This window comes from Oncorhynchus keta, unplaced genomic scaffold, assembly GCF_023373465.1.
Source record: "Oncorhynchus keta strain PuntledgeMale-10-30-2019 unplaced genomic scaffold, Oket_V2 Un_contig_963_pilon_pilon, whole genome shotgun sequence".
NCBI classification, from domain to species: Eukaryota; Metazoa; Chordata; class Actinopteri; order Salmoniformes; family Salmonidae; genus Oncorhynchus; species Oncorhynchus keta.
The window spans coordinates 212,501-234,171 of record NW_026290622.1 but is presented as its reverse complement, the minus strand read 5'-3'; the positions used below and the strand labels follow the sequence as shown (position 1 = coordinate 234,171).

General features: G+C 45.8%; 1 protein-coding gene and 1 long non-coding RNA gene across 27 annotated transcripts in view; one reads left to right on the top strand and one right to left on the bottom strand.

Annotated features, from left to right (window-relative positions):
* The window catches only part of LOC118380055 (sodium- and chloride-dependent GABA transporter 2-like), a 32,953-nt gene extending 16,292 nt beyond the window's left edge, over window positions 1–16,661 (top strand). Inside the window, exons 9-16 of the mRNA XM_052513017.1 lie at window positions 3,261–3,364; window positions 11,664–11,788; window positions 12,346–12,458; window positions 12,740–12,877; window positions 13,414–13,516; window positions 13,955–14,058; window positions 15,490–15,639; window positions 15,846–16,661. Of these exons, the coding sequence (XP_052368977.1) occupies window positions 3,261–3,364; window positions 11,664–11,788; window positions 12,346–12,458; window positions 12,740–12,877; window positions 13,414–13,516; window positions 13,955–14,058; window positions 15,490–15,639; window positions 15,846–16,013 (1,005 nt within the window). The 3' untranslated portion in view covers window positions 16,014–16,661. The remainder of the gene's footprint in view (window positions 1–3,260; window positions 3,365–11,663; window positions 11,789–12,345; window positions 12,459–12,739; window positions 12,878–13,413; window positions 13,517–13,954; window positions 14,059–15,489; window positions 15,640–15,845) is intronic.
* Window positions 4,991–11,526, bottom strand: LOC127927152 (uncharacterized). 26 transcript variants are annotated; one of them, XR_008126372.1, is made up of 11 exons: window positions 11,383–11,526; window positions 9,769–9,882; window positions 9,418–9,569; window positions 8,539–8,690; window positions 8,106–8,295; window positions 7,136–7,249; window positions 6,993–7,068; window positions 6,575–6,764; window positions 5,924–5,999; window positions 5,294–5,407; window positions 4,991–5,255 (listed from the first exon to the last, which is right to left on the bottom strand). It is a non-coding gene; the product is annotated as an uncharacterized LOC127927152 (long non-coding RNA). The 26 variants fall into 26 exon arrangements; XR_008126380.1 differs by having other exon boundaries at window positions 7,174–7,249; XR_008126396.1 differs by having other exon boundaries at window positions 8,106–8,181.
* Window positions 16,662–21,671: the final 5,010 nt, after the last annotated feature.

Sequence of the window (21,671 nt, the reverse complement as noted above, 5' to 3'; positions counted from 1 at the left end):
ATGTGTGTTCGACTGCATGCCATGTGTTTTATTTTGGATTTGGGGAAGAAGTCTGGAGTGAGGGTTGTGTATTAGCTTAGAGGTCTGTGTATAAACAGAGAGAAGAGGTTTAGGGCTCTGTGTATAAACAGAGAGAAGAGGTTTAGGGCTCTGTGTATAAACAGAGAGAAGAGGGTTAGAGGTCTGTGTATAGACAGTGAGAAGAGGTTTAGGGCTCTTTGTATAAACAGTGAGAAGAGGTTTAGGGCTCTTTGTATAAACAGTGAGAAGAGGTTTAGGGCTCTGTGTATAAACAGAGAGAAGAGGTTTAGAGGTCTATGTATAAACAGAGAGAAGAGGTTTAGAGGTCTGTGTATAAACACAGAGAAGATCTTTAGGGGTCTGTATATAGATAGAGAGAATAGTTTAAGGTGTCTGTGTATAAACAGAGAGAAGATCTTTAGGGGTCTGTGTATAGATAGAGAGAAGAGTTTAAGGGGTCTGTGTATAAACAGAGATAATAGGTTTAGGGGTCTGTGTATAAACAGAGAGAAGATCTTTAGGGGTCTGTGTATAAACACAGAGAAGATCTTTAGGGGTCTGTGTATAAACACAGAGAAGATCTTTAGGGGTCTGTGTATAGATAGAGAGAAGAGTTTAAGGTGTCTGTGTATAAACAGAGAGAAGAGGTTTAGAGGTCTGTGTATAAACACAGAGAAGATCTTTAGGGGTCTGTGTATAAACACAGAGAATATCTTTAGGGGTCTGTGTATAGATAGAGAGAAGAGTTTAAGGTGTCTGTGTATAAACAGAGAGAAGAGGTTTAGAGGTCTGTGTATAAACAGAGAGAAGAGGTTTAGAGGTCTGTGTATAAACAGAGAGAAGAGGTTTAGGGGTCTGTGTATAAACAGAGAGAAGAGGTTTAGGGGTCTGTGTATAAACAGAGAGAAGAGGTTTAGGGGTCTGTGTATAAACAGAGAGAAGAGTTTAAGGGGTCTGTGTATAAACAGAGAGAAGAGGTTTAGGGGTCTGTGTATAAACACAGAGAAGAGGTTTAGAGGTCTGTGTATAGACAGAGAGAAGAGCTTAAGGGGTCTGTGTATAAACAGAGAGAAGAGGTTTAGGGGTCTGTGTATAAACAGAGAGAAGAGGTTTAGGGGTCTGTGTATAAACACAGAGAAGATCTTTAGGGGTCTGTGTATAGATAGAGAGAAGAGTTTAAGGGGTCTGTGTATAAACACAGAGAAGATCTTTAGGGGTCTGTGTATAAACACAGAGAAGATCTTTAGGGGTCTGTGTATAAACAGAGAGAAGAGTTTAAGGGCTCTGTGTATAAACACAGAGAAGATCTTTAGGGGTCTGTGTATAGATAGAGAGAAGAGTTTAAGGGGTCTGTGTATAAACACAGAGAAGATCTTTAGGGGTCTGTGTATAGATAGAGAGAAGAGTTTAAGGGGTCTGTGTATAAACAGAGAGAAGAGGTTTAGAGGTCTGTGTATAAACAGAGAGAAGAGGTTTAGGGGTCTGTGTATAGACAGAGAGAAGAGCTTAAGGGGTCTGTGTATAAACAGAGAGAAGAGGTTTAGGGGTCTGTGTATAGACAGAGAGAAGAGCTTAAGGGGTCTGTGTATAAACAGAGAGAAGAGGTTTAGGGGTCTGTGTATAAACACAGAGAAGATCTTTAGGGGTCTGTGTATAGATAGAGAGAAGAGGTTTAGGGGTCTGTGTATAGACAGAGAGAAGAGCTTAAGGGGTCTGTGTATAAACAGAGAGAAGAGGTTTAGGGGTCTGTGTATAAACACAGAGAAGATCTTTAGGGGTCTGTGTATAAACACAGAGAAGATCTTTAGGGGTCTGTGTATAAACAGAGAGAAGAGTTTAAGGTGTCTGTGTATAAACACAGAGAATATCTTTAGGGGTCTGTGTATAAACACAGAGAAGATATTTAGGGGTCTGTGTATAAACACAGAGAAGATCTTTAGGGGTCTGTGTATAAACACAGATAAGATCTTTAGGGGTCTGTGTATAAACAGAGAGAAGAGTTTAAGGGGTCTGTGTATAAACAGAGAGAAGAGGTTTAGAGGTCTGTGTATAAACACAGAGAAGATCTTTAGGGGTCTGTGTATAGATAGAGAGAAGAGTTTAAGGGGTCTGTGTATAAACAGAGAAGAGGTTTAGAGGTCTGTGTATAGACAGAGAGAAGAGCTTTAGTGGGCTGTGTATAAACAGAGAAGAGGTTTAGAGGTCTGTGTATAGATAGAGAGAAGAGTTTAAGGGGTCTGTGTATAAACAGAGAGAAGAGGTTTAGAGGTCTGTGTATAAACAGAGAAGAGGTTTAGAGGTCTGGGTATAGACAGAGAAGAGGTTTAGGGGTCTGTGTATAAACAGAGAGAAGAGGTTTAGAGGTCTGTGTATAGACAGAGAAGAGGTTTAGAGGTCTGTGTATAGACAGAGAGAAGAGCTTAAGGGGTCTGTGTATAGACAGAGAGAGGAGAAATGAAGGGGCCCATCCCAGCTGGTTGTGGTAGTATGTGGATTATACTGGGATGGATAATGGACTTTGTTATGGGGCAGACTGCAGGCCTCCCAGGCCCTATCGCCCTCCTGCTAACACTAACCAGATGCTGCTATGAGTGGGTCGGCTGAGGGTCTGCTGAGAGGGTTGATGTTGTCAACACACACACATAGGAAGTGCAAGCAGACACAGGCAGCCATACATACACACAAACACGCACATGAACAGACACACAGATGGATGTTGGCCTGAGAAAGACAGTAGAGAGCCCAGATTATTGGCCCTAGACAAACCTGATGTTACACAAGTTGTAGTTGATTGTTGTCAGCTTTGACAGAGACATGTATCCAATGTTTTATGGGTCTACATGAGATGTATTTGATGAAAACCACATGGTTCTGACCGTTTTTTGTTTACTTTAATGAGTGAAATTAGCTGAACATGTGACAGTAGAATAGATATTATTTCTTCCTGTACTCTGCCCCCTCATTCTCTCTTTCTCTTCTCCCTATCTCCATCCCTCTCACTCTCTTTCCTACCTCCCTCATTCTCTCTCCTCTCTCCTCCCTCCCATCCCTCCCCCTGTCTTTTACTCCTTGCCTCCCCCTCTCTCTCCCTCTCCCTCTCTTTCCTTGCCTCCCATTCTTTCTCCTACCCTCTCTCTCTCTCTCTCTCTCTCTCTCTCTCTCTCTCTCTCTCCTCCCTTCCTCCCTCCATCCACCCCTCTGACTCTCTCTAACTCCATCCCTCTCCCCTCTCTCTTTAGGTGTGGCGTGACGCAGGGACCCAGGTGTTTTTCTCCTACGCTGTATGTCAGGGGGTCCTCACCTCTCTGGGCAGCTACAACAAGTACAACAACAACTGTTTAAAGTCAGTGTGACACACCACTGCACACAGCTTCCCCTTCAAAACTCTATTTGAATCGTCACATAAAAACAAAAACATTTTCAAGTATGTCAACTGTGCTTGATTTAGTTTGCACTTTACGAAAGGAACCAATGGAATAGTCCCAAAAGTGAAAAACTGCACATCAAATCAAATCAAATCAAATTTATTTATATAGCCCTTCGTACATCAGCTGATATCTCAAAGTGCTGTACAGAAACCCAGCCTAAAACCCCAAACAGCAAACAATGCAGGTGTAAAAGCACGGTATAGGAAAACTCCCTAGAAAGGCCAAAACCTAGAAGAAACCTAGAGAGGAACCGGGCTATGTGGGGTGGCCAGTCCTCTTCTGGCTGTATAGAGATTATAACAGAACATGACCAAGATGTTCAAATGTTCATAAATGACCAGCATGGTCGAATAATAATAAGGCAGAACAGTTGAAACTGGAGCAGCAGCACAGTCAGGTGGACTATACAGCAAGGAGCCTTCATGTCAGGTAGTCCTGGGGCACGGTCCTAGGGCTCAGGTCAGTTGAAACTGGAGCAGGAGCATGGCCAGGTGGACTGGGGACAGCAAGGAGTCCTCATGTCAGGTAGTCCTGGGACATGGTCCTAGGGCTCAGGTCCTCCGAGTGAGAGAAAGAAAGAGAGAAGGAGAGAATTAGAGAACGCACACTTAGATTCACACAGGACACCGAATAGACAGGAGAAGTACTCCAGATATAACAAACTGACCCTAGCCCCCGTAAACTACTAAACACTGGAGGCTGAGACAGGAGGGGTCAGGAGACACTGTGGCCCCATCAGAGAAGACACCCCGGACAGGGCCAAACAGGAAGGATATAACCCCACCCACTTTGCCAAAGCACATCCCCCACACCACTAGAGGGATATCTTCAACCACCAACTTACCATCCTGAGACAAGGTCTGCCCACAAAGATCTCCGCCACGGTACAACCCACAACCCAGACAGGCCGAATTGGTCTGTGTCAACCCACCCAGGTGACGCACCTGTGTAGAGGGACGGACGAGAGAGCCCCAGCAAGCCAGTGACTCAGCCCCGTAACAGGGTTAGAGGCAGAGAATCCCAGTGGAAAGAGGGGAACCGGCCAGGCAGAGACAGCAAGGGCGGTTCGTTGAAGAGCCTTTCCGTTCACCTTCCCACTGGGCCAGACTACACTTTAATCATATGACCCACTGAAGAGATGAGTCTTCAGTAAAGACTTAAAGGTTTTAGAGACACCTTGAGTTTGCGTCTCTGACATGGGTAGGCAGACTTCCATAAAAATGGAGCTCTATAGGAGAAAGCCCTGCCTCCAGCTGTTTGCTTAGAAATTCTAGGGACAATTAGGAGGCCTGTGTTGTGACCGTAGCGTAGTGTAGGTATGTACACACCTAGGTTTGAGGTAGTGTAGGAGCAGCCCATGATAATGCTTTGTAGGTTAGCAGTAAAACCTTGAAATCAGCCCTTGCTTTGACAGGAAGCCAGTGTAGAGAGGTAGCACTGGAGTAATATGATCAAATTTTTTGGTTCTAGTCAGGATTCTAGCAGCCGTATTTAGCACTAACTGAAGTTTATTTAGTGCTTTATCCGGGTATCCGGAAAATAGACACATCTCTTTTCTTTCCAAACGGTATCCTCTCACATTGATTTAGAGTAGCATGCTAGGTCCCTCTTGACGTTATTTGAATTGGATCACGTAGACCTGGGTCAAACACATCATCATGTCACATGTTTTTCAACACTTGAGCTATGCTTGATATAGTTTGCTGTGTACAATATAACCAATGGAATGGTCCCAAATGTGCAAACTCCACGCTAAGTCAAGAGCACCTGAAATACCTTCACGTGAGTGATAGTGATTTTACACACCTTGTTGTGTTCCAGGGAGTGATAGTGATTTGACACACCTTGTTGTGTTCCAGGGAGTGATAGTGATTTTACACACCTTATTGTGTTCCAGGGAGTGATAGTGATTTTGCACACCTTATTGTGTTCCAGGGAGTGATAGTGATTTGACACACCTTGTTGTGTTTTGACCAGGGAGTGATAGTGATTTGAGTGATTTGACACACCTTGTTGTGTTCCAGGGAGTGATAGTGATTTGACACACCTTGTTGTGTTCCAGGGAGTGATAGTGATTTGACACACCTTGTTGTGTTCCAGGGAGTGATAGTGATTTGACACACCTTGTTGTGTTCCAGGGAGTGATAGTGATTTGACACACCTTGTTGTGTTCCAGGGAGTGATAGTGATTTGACACACCTTGTTGTGTTCCAGGGAGTGATAGTGATTTGACACACCTTGTTGTGTTCCAGGGAGTGATAGTGATTTGACACACCTTGTTGTGTTCCAGGGAGTGATAGTGATTTGACACACCTTGTTGTGTTCCAGGGAGTGATAGTGATTTTAGTGATTTGACACACCTTGTTGTGTTCCAGGGAGTGATAGTGATTTGACACACCTTGTTGTGTTCCAGGGAGTGATAGTGATTTGACACACCTTGTTGTGTTCCAGGGAGTGATAGTGATTTGACACACCTTGTTGTGTTCCAGGGAGTGATAGTGATTTTACACACCTTGTTGTGTTCCAGGGAGTGATAGTGATTTGACACACCTTGTTGTGTTCCAGGGAGTGATAGTGATTTGACACACCTTGTTGTGTTCCAGGGAGTGATAGTGATTTGACACACACCTTGTTGTGTTCCAGGGAGTGATAGTGATTTGACACACCTTGTTGTGTTCCAGGGAGTGATAGTGATTTGACACACCTTGTTGTGTTCCAGGGAGTGATAGTGATTTGACACACCTTGTTGTGTTCCAGGGAGTGATAGTGATTTGACACACCTTGTTGTGTTCCAGGGAGTGATAGTGATTTGACACACCTTGTTGTGTTCCAGGGAGTGATAGTGATTTGACACACCTTGTTGTGTTCCAGGGAGTGATAGTGATTTGACACACCTTGTTGTGTTCCAGGGAGACAGATTCCAGTGATTTGACACACCTTGTTGTGTTCCAGGGAGTGATAGTGATTTGACACACCTTGTTGTGTTCCAGGGAGTGATAGTGATTTGACACACCTTGTTGTGTTCCAGGGAGTGATAGTGATTTGACACACCTTGTTGTGTTCCAGGGAGTGATAGTGATTTGACACACCTTGTTGTGTTCCAGGGAATGATAGTGATTTGACACCTTGTTGTGTTCCAGGGAGTGATAGTGATTTTACACACCTTGTTGTGTTCCTGGGAGTGATAGTGATTTGACACACCTTGTTGTGTTCCAGGGAGTGATAGTGATTTGACACACCTTGTTGTGTTCCAGGGAGTGATAGTGATTTTACACACCTTGTTGTGTTCCAGGGAGTGATAGTGATTTGACACACCTTGTTGTGTTCCAGGGAGTGATAGTGATTTGACACACCTTGTTGTGTTCCAGGGAGTGATAGTGATTTGACACACCTTGTTGTGTTCCAGGGAGTGATAGTGATTTGACACACCTTGTTGTGTTCCAGGGAGTGATAGTGATTTGACACACCTTGTTGTGTTCCAGGGAGTGATAGTGATTTGACACACCTTGTTGTGTTCCAGGGAGTGATAGTGATTTGACACACCTTGTTGTGTTCCAGGGAGTGATAGTGATTTTACACACCTTGTTGTGTTCCAGGGAGTGATAGTGATTTGACACACCTTTCCAGGGAGTGATAGTGATTTGACACACTTGTGTGTTCCAGGGAGTGATAGTGATTTGACACACCTTGTTGTGTTCCAGGGAGTGATAGTGATTTGACACACCTTGTTGTGTTCCAGGGAGTGATAGTGATTTTACACACCTTGTTGTGTTCCAGGGAGTGATAGTGATTTTACACACCTTGTTGTGTTCCAGGGAGTGATAGTGATTTGACACACCTTGTTGTGTTCCAGGGATTGATAGTGATTTTGTGTTCCAGGGAGTGATTTAGTGATTTGACACACCTTGTTGTGTTCCAGGGAGTGATAGTGATTTGACACAGGGAGTGATAGTGATTTGACACTTGTTGTGTTCCAGGGAGTGATAGTGATTTGACACACCTTGTTGTGTTCCAGGGAGTGATAGTGATTTGACACACCTTGTTGTGTTCCAGGGAGTGATAGTGATTTGACACACCTTGTTGTGTTCCAGGGAGTGATAGTGATTTGACACACCTTGTTGTGTTCCAGGGAGTGATAGTGATTTGACACACCTTGTTGTGTTCCAGGGAGTGATAGTGATTTGACACACCTTGTTGTGTTCCAGGGAGTGATAGTGATTTGACACACCTTGTTGTGTTCCAGGGAGTGATAGTGATTTGACACACCTTGTTGTGTTCCAGGGAGTGATAGTGATTTGACACACCTTGTTGTGTTCCAGGGAGTGATTTGACAAAATGATTGACACACCTTGTTGTGTTCCAGGGAGTGATTTAGAGTGATTTGACACACCTTGTTGTGTTCCAGGGAGTGATAGTGATTTGACACACCTTGTTGTGTTCCAGGGAGTGATAGTGATTTGACACACCTTGTTGTGTTCCAGGGAGTGATAGTGATTTGACACACCTTGTTGTGTTCCAGGGAGTGATAGTGATTTGACACACCTTGTTGTGTTCCAGGGAGTGATAGTGATTTGACACACCTTGTTGTGTTCCAGGGAGTGATAGTGATTTGACACACCTTGTTGTGTTCCAGGGAGTGATAGTGATTTGACACACCTTGTTGTGTTCCAGGGAGTGATAGTGATTTTACACACCTTGTTGTGTTCCAGGGAGTGATAGTGATTTGACACACCTTGTTGTGTTCCAGGGAGTGATAGTGATTTGACACACCTTGTTGTGTTCCAGGGAGTGATAGTGATTTGACACACCTTGTTGTGTTCCAGGGAGTGATAGTGATTTGACACACCTTGTTGTGTTCCAGGGATAGTGATAGTGATTTGACACACCTTGTTGTGTTCCAGGGAGTGATAGTGATTTGACACACCTTGTTGTGTTCCAGGGAGTGATAGTGATTTGACACACCTTGTTGTGTTCCAGGGAGTGATAGTGATTTGACACACCTTGTTGTGTTCCAGGGAGTGATAGTGATTTGACACACCTTGTTGACACACCTTGTTGTGTTCCAGGGAGTGATAGTGATTTGACACACCTTGTTGTGTTCCAGGGAGTGATAGTGATTTTACACACCTTGTTGTGTTCCAGGGAGTGATAGTGATTTGACACACCTTGTTGTGTTCCAGGGAGTGATAGTGATTTGACACACCTTGTTGTGTTCCAGGGAGTGATAGTGATTTTACACACCTTGTTGTGTTCCAGGGAGTGATAGTGATTTGACACACCTTGTTGTGTTCCAGGGAGTGATAGTGATTTGACACACCTTGTTGTGTTCCAGGGAGTGATAGTGATTTGACACACCTTGTTGTGTTCCAGGGAGTGATAGTGATTTGACACACCTTGTTGTGTTCCAGGGAGTGATAGTGATTTGACACACCTTGTTGTGTTCCAGGGAGTGATAGTGATTTGACACACCTTGTTGTGTTCCAGGGAGTGATAGTGATTTGACACACCTTGTTGTGTTCCAGGGAGTGATTGATTTGACACACCTTGTTGTGTTCCAGGGAGTGATAGTGATTTGACACACCTTGTTGGGAGTGATGTTCCAGGGGGAGTGATAGTGATTTGACACACCTTGTTGTGTTCCAGGGAGTGATAGTGATTTGACACACCTTGTTGTGTTCCAGGGAGTGATAGTGATTTGACACACCTTGTTGTGTTCCAGGGAGTGATAGTGATTTGACACACCTTGTTGTGTTCCAGGGAGACACACCTGATAGTGATTTGACACACCTTGTTGTGTTCCAGGGAGTGATAGTGATTTGACACACCTTGTTGTGTTCCAGGGAGGATAGTGATTTGACACACCTTGATAGTGATTTGACACACCTTGTTGTGTTCCAGGGAGTGATAGTGATTTGACACACCTTGTTGTGTTCCAGGTGTTCCAGGGAGTGATAGTGATTTTACACACCTTGTTGTGTTCCAGGGAGTGATAGTGATTTTACACACCTTGTTGTGTTCCAGGGAGTGATAGTGATTTGACACACCTTGTTGTGTTCCAGGGAGTGATAGTGATTTGACACACCTTGTTGTGTTCCAGGGAGTGATAGTGATTTGACACACCTTGTTGTGTTCCAGGGAGTGATAGTGATTTGACACACCTTGTTGTGTTCCAGGGAGTGATAGTGATTTGACACACCTTGTTGTGTTCCAGGGAGTCCAGGGAGTGATAGTGATTTGACACACCTTGTTGTGTTCCAGGGAGTGATAGTGATTTGACACACCTTGTTGTGTTCCAGGGAGTGATAGTGATTTGACACACCTTGTTGTGTTCCAGGGAGTGATAGTGATTTTACACACCTTGTTGTGTTCCAGGGAGTGATAGTGATTTGACACACCTTGTTGTGTTCCAGGGAGTGATAGTGATTTTACACACCTTGTTGTGTTCCAGGGAGTGATAGTGATTTGACACACCTTGTTGTGTTCCAGGGAGTGATAGTGATTTGACACACCTTGTTGTGTTCCAGGGAGTGATAGTGATTTGACACACCTTGTTGTGTTCCAGGGAGTGATAGTGATTTTTAGTGATTTGACATTTTACACCTTGTTGTGTTCCAGGGAGTGATAGTGATTTGACACACCTTGTTGTGTTCCAGGGAGTGATAGTGATTTGACACACCTTGTTGTGTTCCAGGGAGTGATAGTGATTTGACACACCTTGTTGTGTTCCAGGGAGTGATAGTGATTTGACACACCTTGTTGTGTTCCAGGGAGTGATAGTGATTTGACACACCTTGTTGTGTTCCAGGGAGTGATAGTGATTTGACACACCTTGTTGTGTTCCAGGGAGTGATAGTGATTTGACACACCTTGTTGTGTTCCAGGGAGTGATAGTGATTTGACACACCTTGTTGTGTTCCAGGGAGTGATAGTGATTTGACACACCTTGTTGTGTTCCAGGGAGTGATAGTGATTTGACACACCTTGTTGTGTTCCAGGGAGTGATAGTGATTTGACACACCTTGTTGTGTTCCAGGGAGTGATAGTGATTTGACACACCTTGTTGTGTTCCAGGGAGTGATAGTGATTTGACACACCTTGTTGTGTTCCAGGGAGTGATAGTGATTTGACACACCTTGTTGTGTTCCAGGGAGTGATAGTGATTTGACACACCTTGTTGTGTTCCAGGGAGTGATAGTGATTTGACACACCTTGTTGTGTTCCAGGGAGTGATAGTGATTTGACACACCTTGTTGTGTTCCAGGGAGTGATAGTGATTTGACACACCTTGTTGTGTTCCAGGGAGTGATAGTGATTTGACACACCTTGTTGTGTTCCAGGGAGTGATAGTGATTTGACACACCTTGTTGTGTTCCAGGGAGTGATAGTGATTTGACACACCTTGTTGTGTTCCAGGGAGTGATAGTGATTTGACACACCTTGTTGTGTTCCAGGGAGTGATAGTGATTTGACACACCTTGTTGTGTTCCAGGGAGTGATAGTGATTTGACACACCTTGTTGTGTTCCAGGGAGTGATAGTGATTTGACACACCTTGTTGTGTTCCAGGGAGTGATAGTGATTTGACACACCTTGTTGTGTTCCAGGGAGTGATAGTGATTTGACACACCTTGTTGTGTTCCAGGGAGTGATAGTGATTTGACCACCTTGGTGTTCCAGGGAGTGATAGTGATTTGACACACCTTGTTGTGTTCCAGGGAGTGATAGTGATTTGACACACCTTGTTGTGTTCCAGGGAGTGATAGTGATTTGACACACCTTGTTGTGTTCCAGGGAGTGATAGTGATTTGACACACCTTGTTGTGTTCCAGGGAGTGATAGTGATTTGACACACCTTGTTGTGTTCCAGGGAGTGATAGTGATTTGACACACCTTGTTGTGTTCCAGGGAGTGATTTGAGTGATTTAGTGACACACCTTGTTGTGTTCCAGGGAGTGATAGTGATTTTACACACCTTGTTGTGTTCCAGGGAGTGATAGTGATTTGACACACCTTGTTGTGTTCCAGGGAGTGATAGTGATTTGACACACCTTGTTGTGTTCCAGGGAGTGATAGTGATTTGACACACCTTGTTGTGTTCCAGGGAGTGATAGTGATTTGACACACCTTGTTGTGTTCCAGGGAGTGATAGTGATTTGACACACCTTGTTGTGTTCCAGGGAGTGATAGTGATTTGACACACCTTGTTGTGTTCCAGGGATTGCGTGGGACTCTGCATTCTCAACAGTGCCACCAGCATCTTTGCTGGATTCGCCGTCTTCTCCGTACTGGGATTCATGGCTCACTCACTTGACCTGGACATGAATGAAGTCGTGAAAGGAGGTGGGCCTCTTTCCTCCACATCCCCTCTTCCTCGTCTTCATCCCTTTTACAAAGTCACACTCCTTACTGCAGAGGTCAAGTTTGTCAACACCTTGATATAGAATGCGATTCCTTCATTTCTGTTATATATCGTGTGAAGCTGGGATCTCCAACTCTGGTCCTAAAAATGTACTAGGTGTGCAGGTGTTTGTTCCAGCACAGACATATTTGATCAAACAAATTGTGGTGCAGACTGAAGACTATAATTAGTTGATGTGAAATAGGTATGTTAGTGCTGGGGCGGAACAAGAGCCTGCATTCCCAGTATCTCCCAGTAGAGATGGAGAAGCCTGTGCTATAGTTATGATACTGCTCACTGTCATAACCAATAATGGCCACAAGAGGGCCCTTCAGCCCAATGCACCACACCATAAAACCTCTATCACAACTGGGCTCCTCCACACAGCATTAAGACAACACATCAACAGCAGAACAATTCCATATGCATTTTTCAGTCCGGTGATATTTACCTGCAAATATGAATAAATGAATGTGTGTGTGTGGGCTGTTTCCCACAGGACCTGGTCTGGCTTTCATCGCCTATCCCAAAGCCGTGTCCCTGCTACCAGGGGCCCAGTTCTGGGCCGTCCTCTTCTTTCTTATGGTTATCTTACTGGGTCTGGACAGCCAGGTACTATACAGGGATGTGTGTGTGTGTGTGTGTGTGTGTGTGTGTGTGTGTGTGTGTGTGTGTGTGTGTGTGTGTGTGTGTGTGTGTGTGTGTGTGTGTGTGTGTGTGTGTGTGTGTGTGTGTGTGTGTGTGTGTGTGTGTGTGTGTGTATTTGTGTGTGTTTGATAGAGTTGTATTTAATTTATTAAGCTTAAATCAGGTAATGTGTCATTTTCAGTTGACAGGATACATCTTTGTGCATGTGTGTGTGTTGTGAACATATTGTGTGTGTTCCCTCCCAGTTTGTGTGTGTAGAGAGCTTGGCCACATCCATCACTGACATGTTCCCTGGTATACTGCGGAGGCCTGGCCGGAGAGAGATCTTAGTACTAGTCATCGCTGTAGTCTGCTTCCTACTGGGTCTGCCTCTCATCACGGAGGTAGGAGAGAGGGAGAGAGGGAGAGGGAGAGAGGGAGAGAGGGAGAGAGAGGGGAGAGAGAGAGAGAGGGAGAGAGGGAGAGAGGGAGAGAGAGAGGAGAGAGGGAGAGAGAGGAGAGAGAGAGAGGAGAGAGAGAGAGAGAGAGAGAGAGAGAGAGAGAGAGAGAGAGAGAGAGAGAGAGAGAGAGAGAGAGAGAGAGAGAGAGAGGGAGAGAGAGAGAGGGAGAGAGGGAGGAGAGAGAGAGGGAGAGAGAGAGAGAGGAGAGAGGGAGAGAGGGAGAGAGAGAGGGAGAAAGAGAGGGAGAGAGAGGGAGAGAGTGGTGACAGAGAGCTATATAGAGGGTGGGAGGGAGAGAAAAAGAGAGATGGAGGGAGAGAGAGAGAGAGGTGTAAGAGAGCTATATAGAGGGTGGGAGACAGAGAAAAAGGGAGATGGAGGGAAAGAGAGAGAGAGAGACGGATGCTAGTAAACTCTTCAATAGCAATAGGAACAGAAGTTCACCTCTGACATCCATGTCCTCCTGCCCTTCCCATCAGAATGGGATAGTCCTCTTTCAGTTGATTGACTCGTACGGCCCCAGTGGGACCAGTCTGCTGTTCATTGCATGTTTTGAGTGCATCGCCGTTGCCTGGGTCTACGGTGAGTGGCGTCACTACTAACATGATTGTACCGACTATGTTTACTGTAGTTGCTGTTCTAATCGTTAAAGTGAATCTATGCTCTAAGAGCCAGTTTCCTGGACCCAGTTGAAGCCTGGTTCTGGACTAAAATGCTATTTTTAGGAATATTGTCCATTGGGCATGCTATTTAGTCCAGTACTACAATGGACAGTCACAAGCAGTCACAACATGTTCATACCTGTACAATAAGTGTTTCCATACATTCACCGTAACATTACGTCTAAATTGAAGTTCTATTACCAGTTCTATTACCAGGGAAGTGGGACACATGGTAGACCACTGTGTCTCAGCATGTTTTCAGTCAATCGAGGGGGGACTCATGTGTGTGAATGTTTCTATCAAGACGAAGAGATGGATCTCGACTAAAAAAGAAAGTGTGGATGGATTGGCTTTGCAGGTGCGAACCGTTTCCTTGACAACATTGAAGACATGATAGGCTACCATCCTTTCCCTCCATTGCTGAAGTACTGCTGGCTGTTTGTGACACCATTCATCTGTGGGGTGAGTAAGACAGACACCTGTGTCACCTCTCTCTCTCTCTCTCTCTTTTCATCTTTCTCTCTGCGTCTTTCTTTATGCTCATGTTCTCTTTCTTCATTATCCCTCTCCTGCTTTCATCTTGTTCTTTTTCTTTCTCTGTACCTTTTGCTCTCTCTCTCTCTCTCTCTCTCTCTCTCTCTCTCTCTCTCTCTCTCTCTCTCTCTCTCTCTCTCTCTCTCTCTCTCTCTCTCTCTCTCTCTCTTTATCTTAATGTTTCCTGTTTCTCCCTCGTGGTCTGTCTCTCCCTTGTGGTCTATCTCTCCCTCGTGGTCTCTCTCTCCCTCGTGGTCTCTCTCTCCCTTGTGGTCTCTCTCTCCCTCGTGGTCTCTCTCTCCCTCGTGGTCTGTCTCTCCCTCGTGGTCTCTCTCTCCCTTGTGGACTGTCTCTCCCTCGTGGTCTCTCTCTCCCTCGTGGTCTGTCTCTCCCTTGTGGTCTCTCTCTCCCTGGTGGTCTCTCTCTCCCTCGTGGTCTCTCTCTCCCTAGTTGTCTGTCTCTCCCTCGTGATCTCTCTCTCCCTTGTGGTCTCTCTCTCCCTTGTGGTCTCTCTCTCCTTGTGGTCTCTCTCTCCCTCGTGGTCTGTCTCTCTGGTGGTCTCTCTCTCCCTCGTGGTCTGTCTCTCCCTGGTGGTCTCTCTCTCCCTCGTGGTCTGTCTCTCCCTCGTGATCTCTCTCTCCCTTGTGGTCTCTCTCTCCTCGTTGTCTCTCTCTCCCTCGTAGTCTGTCTCTCCTTTGTGGTCTCTCTCTCCCTCGTGGTCTCTCTCTCCCTCGTGGTCTCTCTCTCCCTTGTGGACTGTCTCTCCCTCGTGGTCTGTCTCTCCCTGGTGGTCTCTCTCTCCCTTGTGGTCTCTCTCTCCTCGTGGTCTCTCTCTCCCTCATGGTCTGTCTCTCCCTTGTGGTCTCTCTCTCCCTCGTGGTCTATCTCTCCCTCGTGGTCTCTCTCTCCCTTGTGGACTGTCTCTCCCTCGTGGTCTGTCTCTCCCTGGTGGTCTCTCTCTCCCTTGTGGTCTCTCTCTCCTCGTGGTCTCTCTCTCCCTCATGGTCTGTCTCTCCCTTGTGGTCTCTCTCTCCCTCGTGGTCTGTCTCTCCCTGGTGGTCTCTCTCTCCCTGGTGGTCTCTCTCTCCCTCCCTCTTCCTTCTAACTTTGCATTAAAACACCTATGTATTCCTTCTATCCACAAATGACATTTGTTGATCACTATCTTTCTAATACCCTTTTCACAATACCGAGCCAAACTAAGCCGAGCTGTACTGGAATAGCCTGGAAAGCACATTGTGAAAATAAAATATCCCAGCCAGCACAGTACAGTTCGGGCTGGCCCTATAGTGGGAATCAGGTTTAATCGGCAGTATCCAAGGCTAACCTTCATCTCCACCTCTTCCTGGTTCTCCTCAGATCACCCTGGTGTATGACACACTGACCAGTTCATCAACCAATCTAAATCTAGAGTACGCACCTGGGCCCTGGGCCTCCCGAGTGGCCTCTCTCCTCATCCTCACCCCGCTGATGTGTATCCCTGTCTACATCCTGCTGTGTCTGTGGAGGGTGAGTGTCTATACCTCACCTACCGTCACGCCATCATCACCCACCAGGCACTTACTGGGTCTACTCATAGATGTCTTGGTTTAGGGGTGGGTGGGGGGAGGTGTATGTGTATATATTTTAATATCTGTGTGTGTGTCTGTGGGTGTGTGCATGAATGTGGGTATTGTGGTTTTTCTTCAGTGTTTTGACCATGTCCTTCCTCCCAGAATCCTAAAGGGATGACCACTGCGTCCAGTGACCTGCGCCAGGCACGGCCACACCAACCCAGACTCACCGTGTGTGAGCGTGTCATTATCGAGGGACAAGAGAAACCCCCCAGAAACGCAGGGGATCGGGATGAGAAGCTGGCCATGGAGGAGAGCAGTGGAGTCTAGTGTTGATGACATCATAGAACCTCGACTGTCAGGGTGCCGGACTGCCTGGTTGGTCTATGGGTTGTATTCATTATGGCGTCAGGTAGCCTAGCGGTTAAGAGTGTTGTGCCAGTAACCGAAAGGTCAACTGGTTCGAATCCCCTAGCCAAAAAGGTAAACAATCTGATGCGCCCTTGAGCAAGGCACTTAACCTTAATTGTTCCTGTAAGTTGCTCTGGATAAAAATGTCTGCTAAATAACTAAAATGTAAAAATTTGCCACCAAACGGAAGAAAAAGGACTGAAAAAGGAGGGACAACTTGAACTTGTTCAATAAAAAAAAGAAGCTCTAATAAATACAACCCAGGCTTCAACTGACCAGACTGAATGGCAGATACAGCAGGGCAAAGTCAACACCAACAAAACAAATGATTGACATGTCAGATGCATCATGCTACACATGTTTACACCTGCTCTTGAATATATTCAGAGGAGTTTTCTCTCTGTTGTATCTGTTTTTGTTTACTTTTCCTCCTGGATTGTATTTTTTTATACCATTTTGATAACTGAGTCCAGAACCCTTTCATATACCTCATATGTTATGGAACCTTGTATGTATGTTTCTATGTTTCTAAATAACCCCTCATAATAAATTAAAAGGTTTTCTGTATGTTTACTTGTAATCTTTATTTAACAAAAATTCCTATTGTCAATGACGGCCTACACCGGCCAAACCCAGACGACGCTTGGCCAATTGTGTACTGACCTATAGGACTCCCAATCACAGCCGGTTGTGATACAGCCTGGATTCAAACCAGGGTGTCTGGAGTGACGCCTCTAGCACTGAGATGCAGTGCCTTAGACCGCTGCGCCACTCGGGAGACCCCAAATATGCTAATGACTGATACCCGTTGTATTATTCAACATATGTTCAGTATACATGGTGTCCATGTTGTTACTTTCCGTCGATATCTCGGTCTGAAACAGCAAGCGGCCAGGCTCAACTTGTTTCCACTGTCAATTACAAATCAATCTATTCTAAACAGGACTTTCCCCTGCTCCTACAACACAAAACACCATGTTGTTCACCAATACCATACCTCGCCCTCCCCTCTTGCACATATGTACAGACCTGGGTTCAAAAACGACTCAAAATGTAATTTAAAATAATTGATCTGTGCTTGATTGAGTTTGCCTGGCTTAATGGACCCATAGAATAGTCCCAACCTGTTAAACCCCGCCCACCTGGTACTCCAGGCAGACAAGAGCCAACACTCAAAGATTTCAAATAATATTTGAACTGAGGTCTGACACTGTATGAACTTGGACAACCTACAGTATATTTGTTGGTGGGTACATATGTGATGTCACAGGGGGGGACGGGGGGCGATGCCGGAATGGGATCCTATCGTCTCTTTCCTGGTTCTGTGTCTCTGTCATCAGGCCACTGCTCATCCGGGGCTGCCATCCATGTAATCTGATGCGGCATTCAATTAACTGGAAATTCATCCATATGTCCTTGGGCTCCTCTCAATACCATCCGCACTGTGGAATTGTGGTACCTAACCTTGGGGTAACACCTCTCTGTCGGCCAATTAGAATCTGGGAGAGATTGTTTTGTTGTTGTCGTCAGGTAATTAAATATGAGGAAGTGGTTGTTGGGGGCCAATGAGAATGCTAGGCTTGTGTGAAGGATCCAGTCAGCAGGCTAATAAGAGGATGGGGATTACGGGTGGGGGAGTTATTTAAATTCAAACCACCATTTTGGATGGATGGGTTGGCTCCAGTTAAGGGCCCCTAGGGGCCTCAGGGAAACCGAGAACAAGAGGCCAGGAGGTCCATCCAACTAATTACAGTATCTGCTCATCCACATTGACTGGTCATTCTATCCCCACTTCTTTCCATGCATACACACTAGAAGTAAAACATATGCTAAATATAGTATCTTCTCATTAGGCCATCACATCACTTTGGTGTCTAATTTGGAACCTGTGGAATATAGACCATTCTGGTACAACCAACCCTGGAATTGATCTAGTGTCAACAACACAATTCGCACTCCAAAGGCCAGCGTTCTGAACATTACCCTAACTAAACTGCACAAAGCTAACCAACTCCGCTACACCTGCACCAACAACATCCAAGTTTTAAGTCAGTTCTGAATCCCTAACATTGTGCCATACTGCTGTCTGCAAATCACCAATGAGGATGCTTGTTCCCACATGTACCCAAACTAACAGTGAGGAGGCCGCAGTCCAAAATACATTGCCCTCTGATAGCTGTGACTTCACTGAATGAGAAATACATTGAGTGTAAATTGTGTTTTGGACAGTGTGATACAGTGTAGTACAGGATGATCTCCGTTCCAGACTATCCTATCAACGGGACCTGAAAAACTGTAATATCCTATGCTTCTCAGAGTCATGGCTGAGCAAGGACATGAATATACATCTCACTGGTTTTTCTGTTCATAGTCAAGACCAGACGGCAGACTCGGGTAAGACGAAGGGGGGAGGGGTGTGTCTCTTTGTTAAGAACAGCTGGTGCACCATTTCTAATGTTTTTACTCGCCTGAGTTAAAACACCTCATTTATAAGCTGCAGACCATCCTATTTACAGAGTGAGTTTTCATCTATATTTTTCATAGCTGTCTATTTGCCACCACAAACCAATGGTGACACTAAGACCTCATACAAGAATCTGTATAGGGACATAGACAAGAAACAAGAAAACGCTCATTCAGAGGCAACGTTTCCCAAGGCCGGTGATTTTAATGAAGGGAAACAGATTTTTTTTTAACCTCATTTTTATCACATCTGCAACTAGAGGCGACAAAACTCTAAATCACTTTTACTCCACACAAAGAAACACATACAAGGCCGTCCATCACCTTCCCTTTGGGGAATAAGACCATAACTCTATCCTCCTGCTTACAAGCAAGTTGTCCAATGAAGCTAATGCAAAGCTACAGACTGGAATATGTTCCGGGATTCATCCGATGACATTGAGGAGTTTACCACATCAGTCACCGGCATCATTAATAAGTGCAACAACAACATCATCCCCATAGTTACCATACATACTCCAACCAGAAGCCATGGATTACAGGTAACGTCTGCACTGAGCTAAAGGCTAGAGCTGCCGCTTTCAAGGAGTGGGACACTAATCCGGTCTCGCTACAACCTCCGATAATTCACTAAACCTTGCTGGTTCTGGCGCTCAATGGATTTGGCAGGGCTTGCAAACTATCACAGATTACAAAGGGAAACCCTGCCACGAGCTTCCCAGCGATGTGAGCCTACTAGACAAGCCTTCTATGCTTGCTTCGCGGCATGCAACACTGAACCATGCACGAAAGCACCAGCTGTTCTGGACGATTGTGTGATCTCGCTTTCTGTAGCCGATGTGTGTAAGACCTTTCAACAGGTTAACATTAACAAGGCCGCGGGGCCAGACAGAATACCAGGACACGTACTAAGAGCATGCGCTGACCATTGGATACACTCCAATTTGCATACCGCTCCAACAGATGCACAGATTACACCATCTATATTGCACAGCACACTGCCATCACCCACTTGGACAAAAGGATGCATATGTAAGAATGCTATTCATTGACTAGAGCTCACCATTCAACATCATAGTCCCCTCTAGGTTCATCACCAAATCCAGGACCCTGGGACTGAACTGCTTCCTCTGCAACTGGATCTTGGACATCCTGACGGGCCGCCTCCAGGCAGTAAGGGTAGGCAACAACACATCCGCAACACCGACCATCAACATGGGAGCTCCTCAGGGGTGTGTGCTTATTCCCATCCTGTACTGCCTGTTACCCACGACTGTGTGACCGCACACTACTCCAACACCATCTTCAAGTTTGCTGACGACACGAAAGTGGTAGGACTGATCACCGACAATGATGAGGCAGCCTATAAGGAGGAGGTCAGAGACCTGGAAGTGTGGTGCCAGGACAATAACTTCTCCCTCAACGTCAGCAAGATAAAGGAGCTGATCCGGAAATGGAGGGCTGAGCAGGCCCCCAACCATATCGACAGGGTTGTAGTGGAGCGGGGTTGAGAGCTTTAAGTTCCTCTGTGTCCACATCACTAAGGACTTATCATGGTCCACACTTCCAGGTGAGCTCTCTGCCATCCAGGACCCCTATACCAGGCGGTGTCATAGAAAGGCCCTACATATTTTCAAAGACTCCAGCCACCTAAGCCATATCCTGTTCTTTCTGTTATCGCACAGCAAGTGGTACCAGTGCACCAAGTCTGGAACCAACAGGACCCTGAACAACTTCTACCCCCAAGCCATAAGACTGTTAAACAAGACCGCTAAATAGATAATCAAATGGCTACCCAGGCTACCTGCATTTACCCTTTTGTGCATTGCCTTTATGCACACACACTGGACTCTCAGCCCACTCACACACACACACACACACACACACACACTACATATGCACACACACTTTTACACTCACCACATAAGCTGCTGGTACTGTCTATTATCTATCCTGTTGCCTAGTCACTTTAAGCCTACCTATATGTACATAGCTACATCAATGACCTTGTACCCCTGCACATCGACTCAGTACTCATGCTGCCTGTATATAGCCATGTTATTTTTACTTGTTATTTACTGTATATTTATTTGTCTTGTCACTATTCCTTTTTTTAGTTCATTTAGTATCTTCATCTCTAACTTTATCTTTAACTCTGCATTGTGAGCATTTCACTGTTAGTCTACACCTTTATGAAGCATGTGACAAATAAACATGGGTTTGATTTGTAAACGAGGAATAGATTTGACTATCATGTTGTGCAACAGTTCAAGCCTCACACTCCTTCATCCTATAGTTTTATGTAAGGGATATTTCCCAAGGAGAATGACAGACAATCACAGAATCATACTTGAATCAATTGAAACAACTGCAAAGCATATAACTATAATGATACAGGGTGAGACCCAGATGCAGACACGGGAGTGAGATGGTTTGAGTCTCTGATATTTATTATAAAACAAGGGGCAGGCAAGAGAATGGTTGTGGACAGGCAAAATATCATAAACCAGATCAGAGTCCAGGATGTACAGAGTTGCAGGCTCGAGGTCAGGGCAGTCAGTATGGTCAGGCAGGCTCGAGGTCAGGGCAGTCAGTATGGTCAGGCAGGCTCGAGGTCAGGGCAGTCAGTATGGTCAGGCAGGCTTGAGGTCAGGGCAGTCAGTATGTTTAGGCAGGCTCGAGGTCAGGGCAGTCAGTATGTTCAGGCAGGCTCGAGGTCAGGGCAGTCAGTATGGTCAGGCAGGCTCGAGGTCAGGGCAGTCAGTATGGTCAGGCAGGCTCGAGGTCAGGGCAGTCAGTATGGTCAGGCAGGCTCGAGGTCAGGGCAGTCAGTATGGTCAGGCAGGCTTGAGGTCAGGGCAGTCAGTATGGTCAGGCAGGCTCGAGGTCAGGGCAGTCAGTATGGTCAGGCAGGCTCGAGGTCAGGGCAGTCAGTATGGTCAGGCAGGCTCGAGGTCAGGGCAGTCAGTATGGTCAGGCAGGCTCGAGGTCAGGGCAGTCAGTATGGTCAGGCAGGCAGTATGGTCAGGCAGGCTCGAGGTCAGGGCAGTCAGTATGGTCAGGCAGGCTCGAGGTCAGGGCAGTCAGTATGGTCAGGCAGGCTCGAGGTCAGGG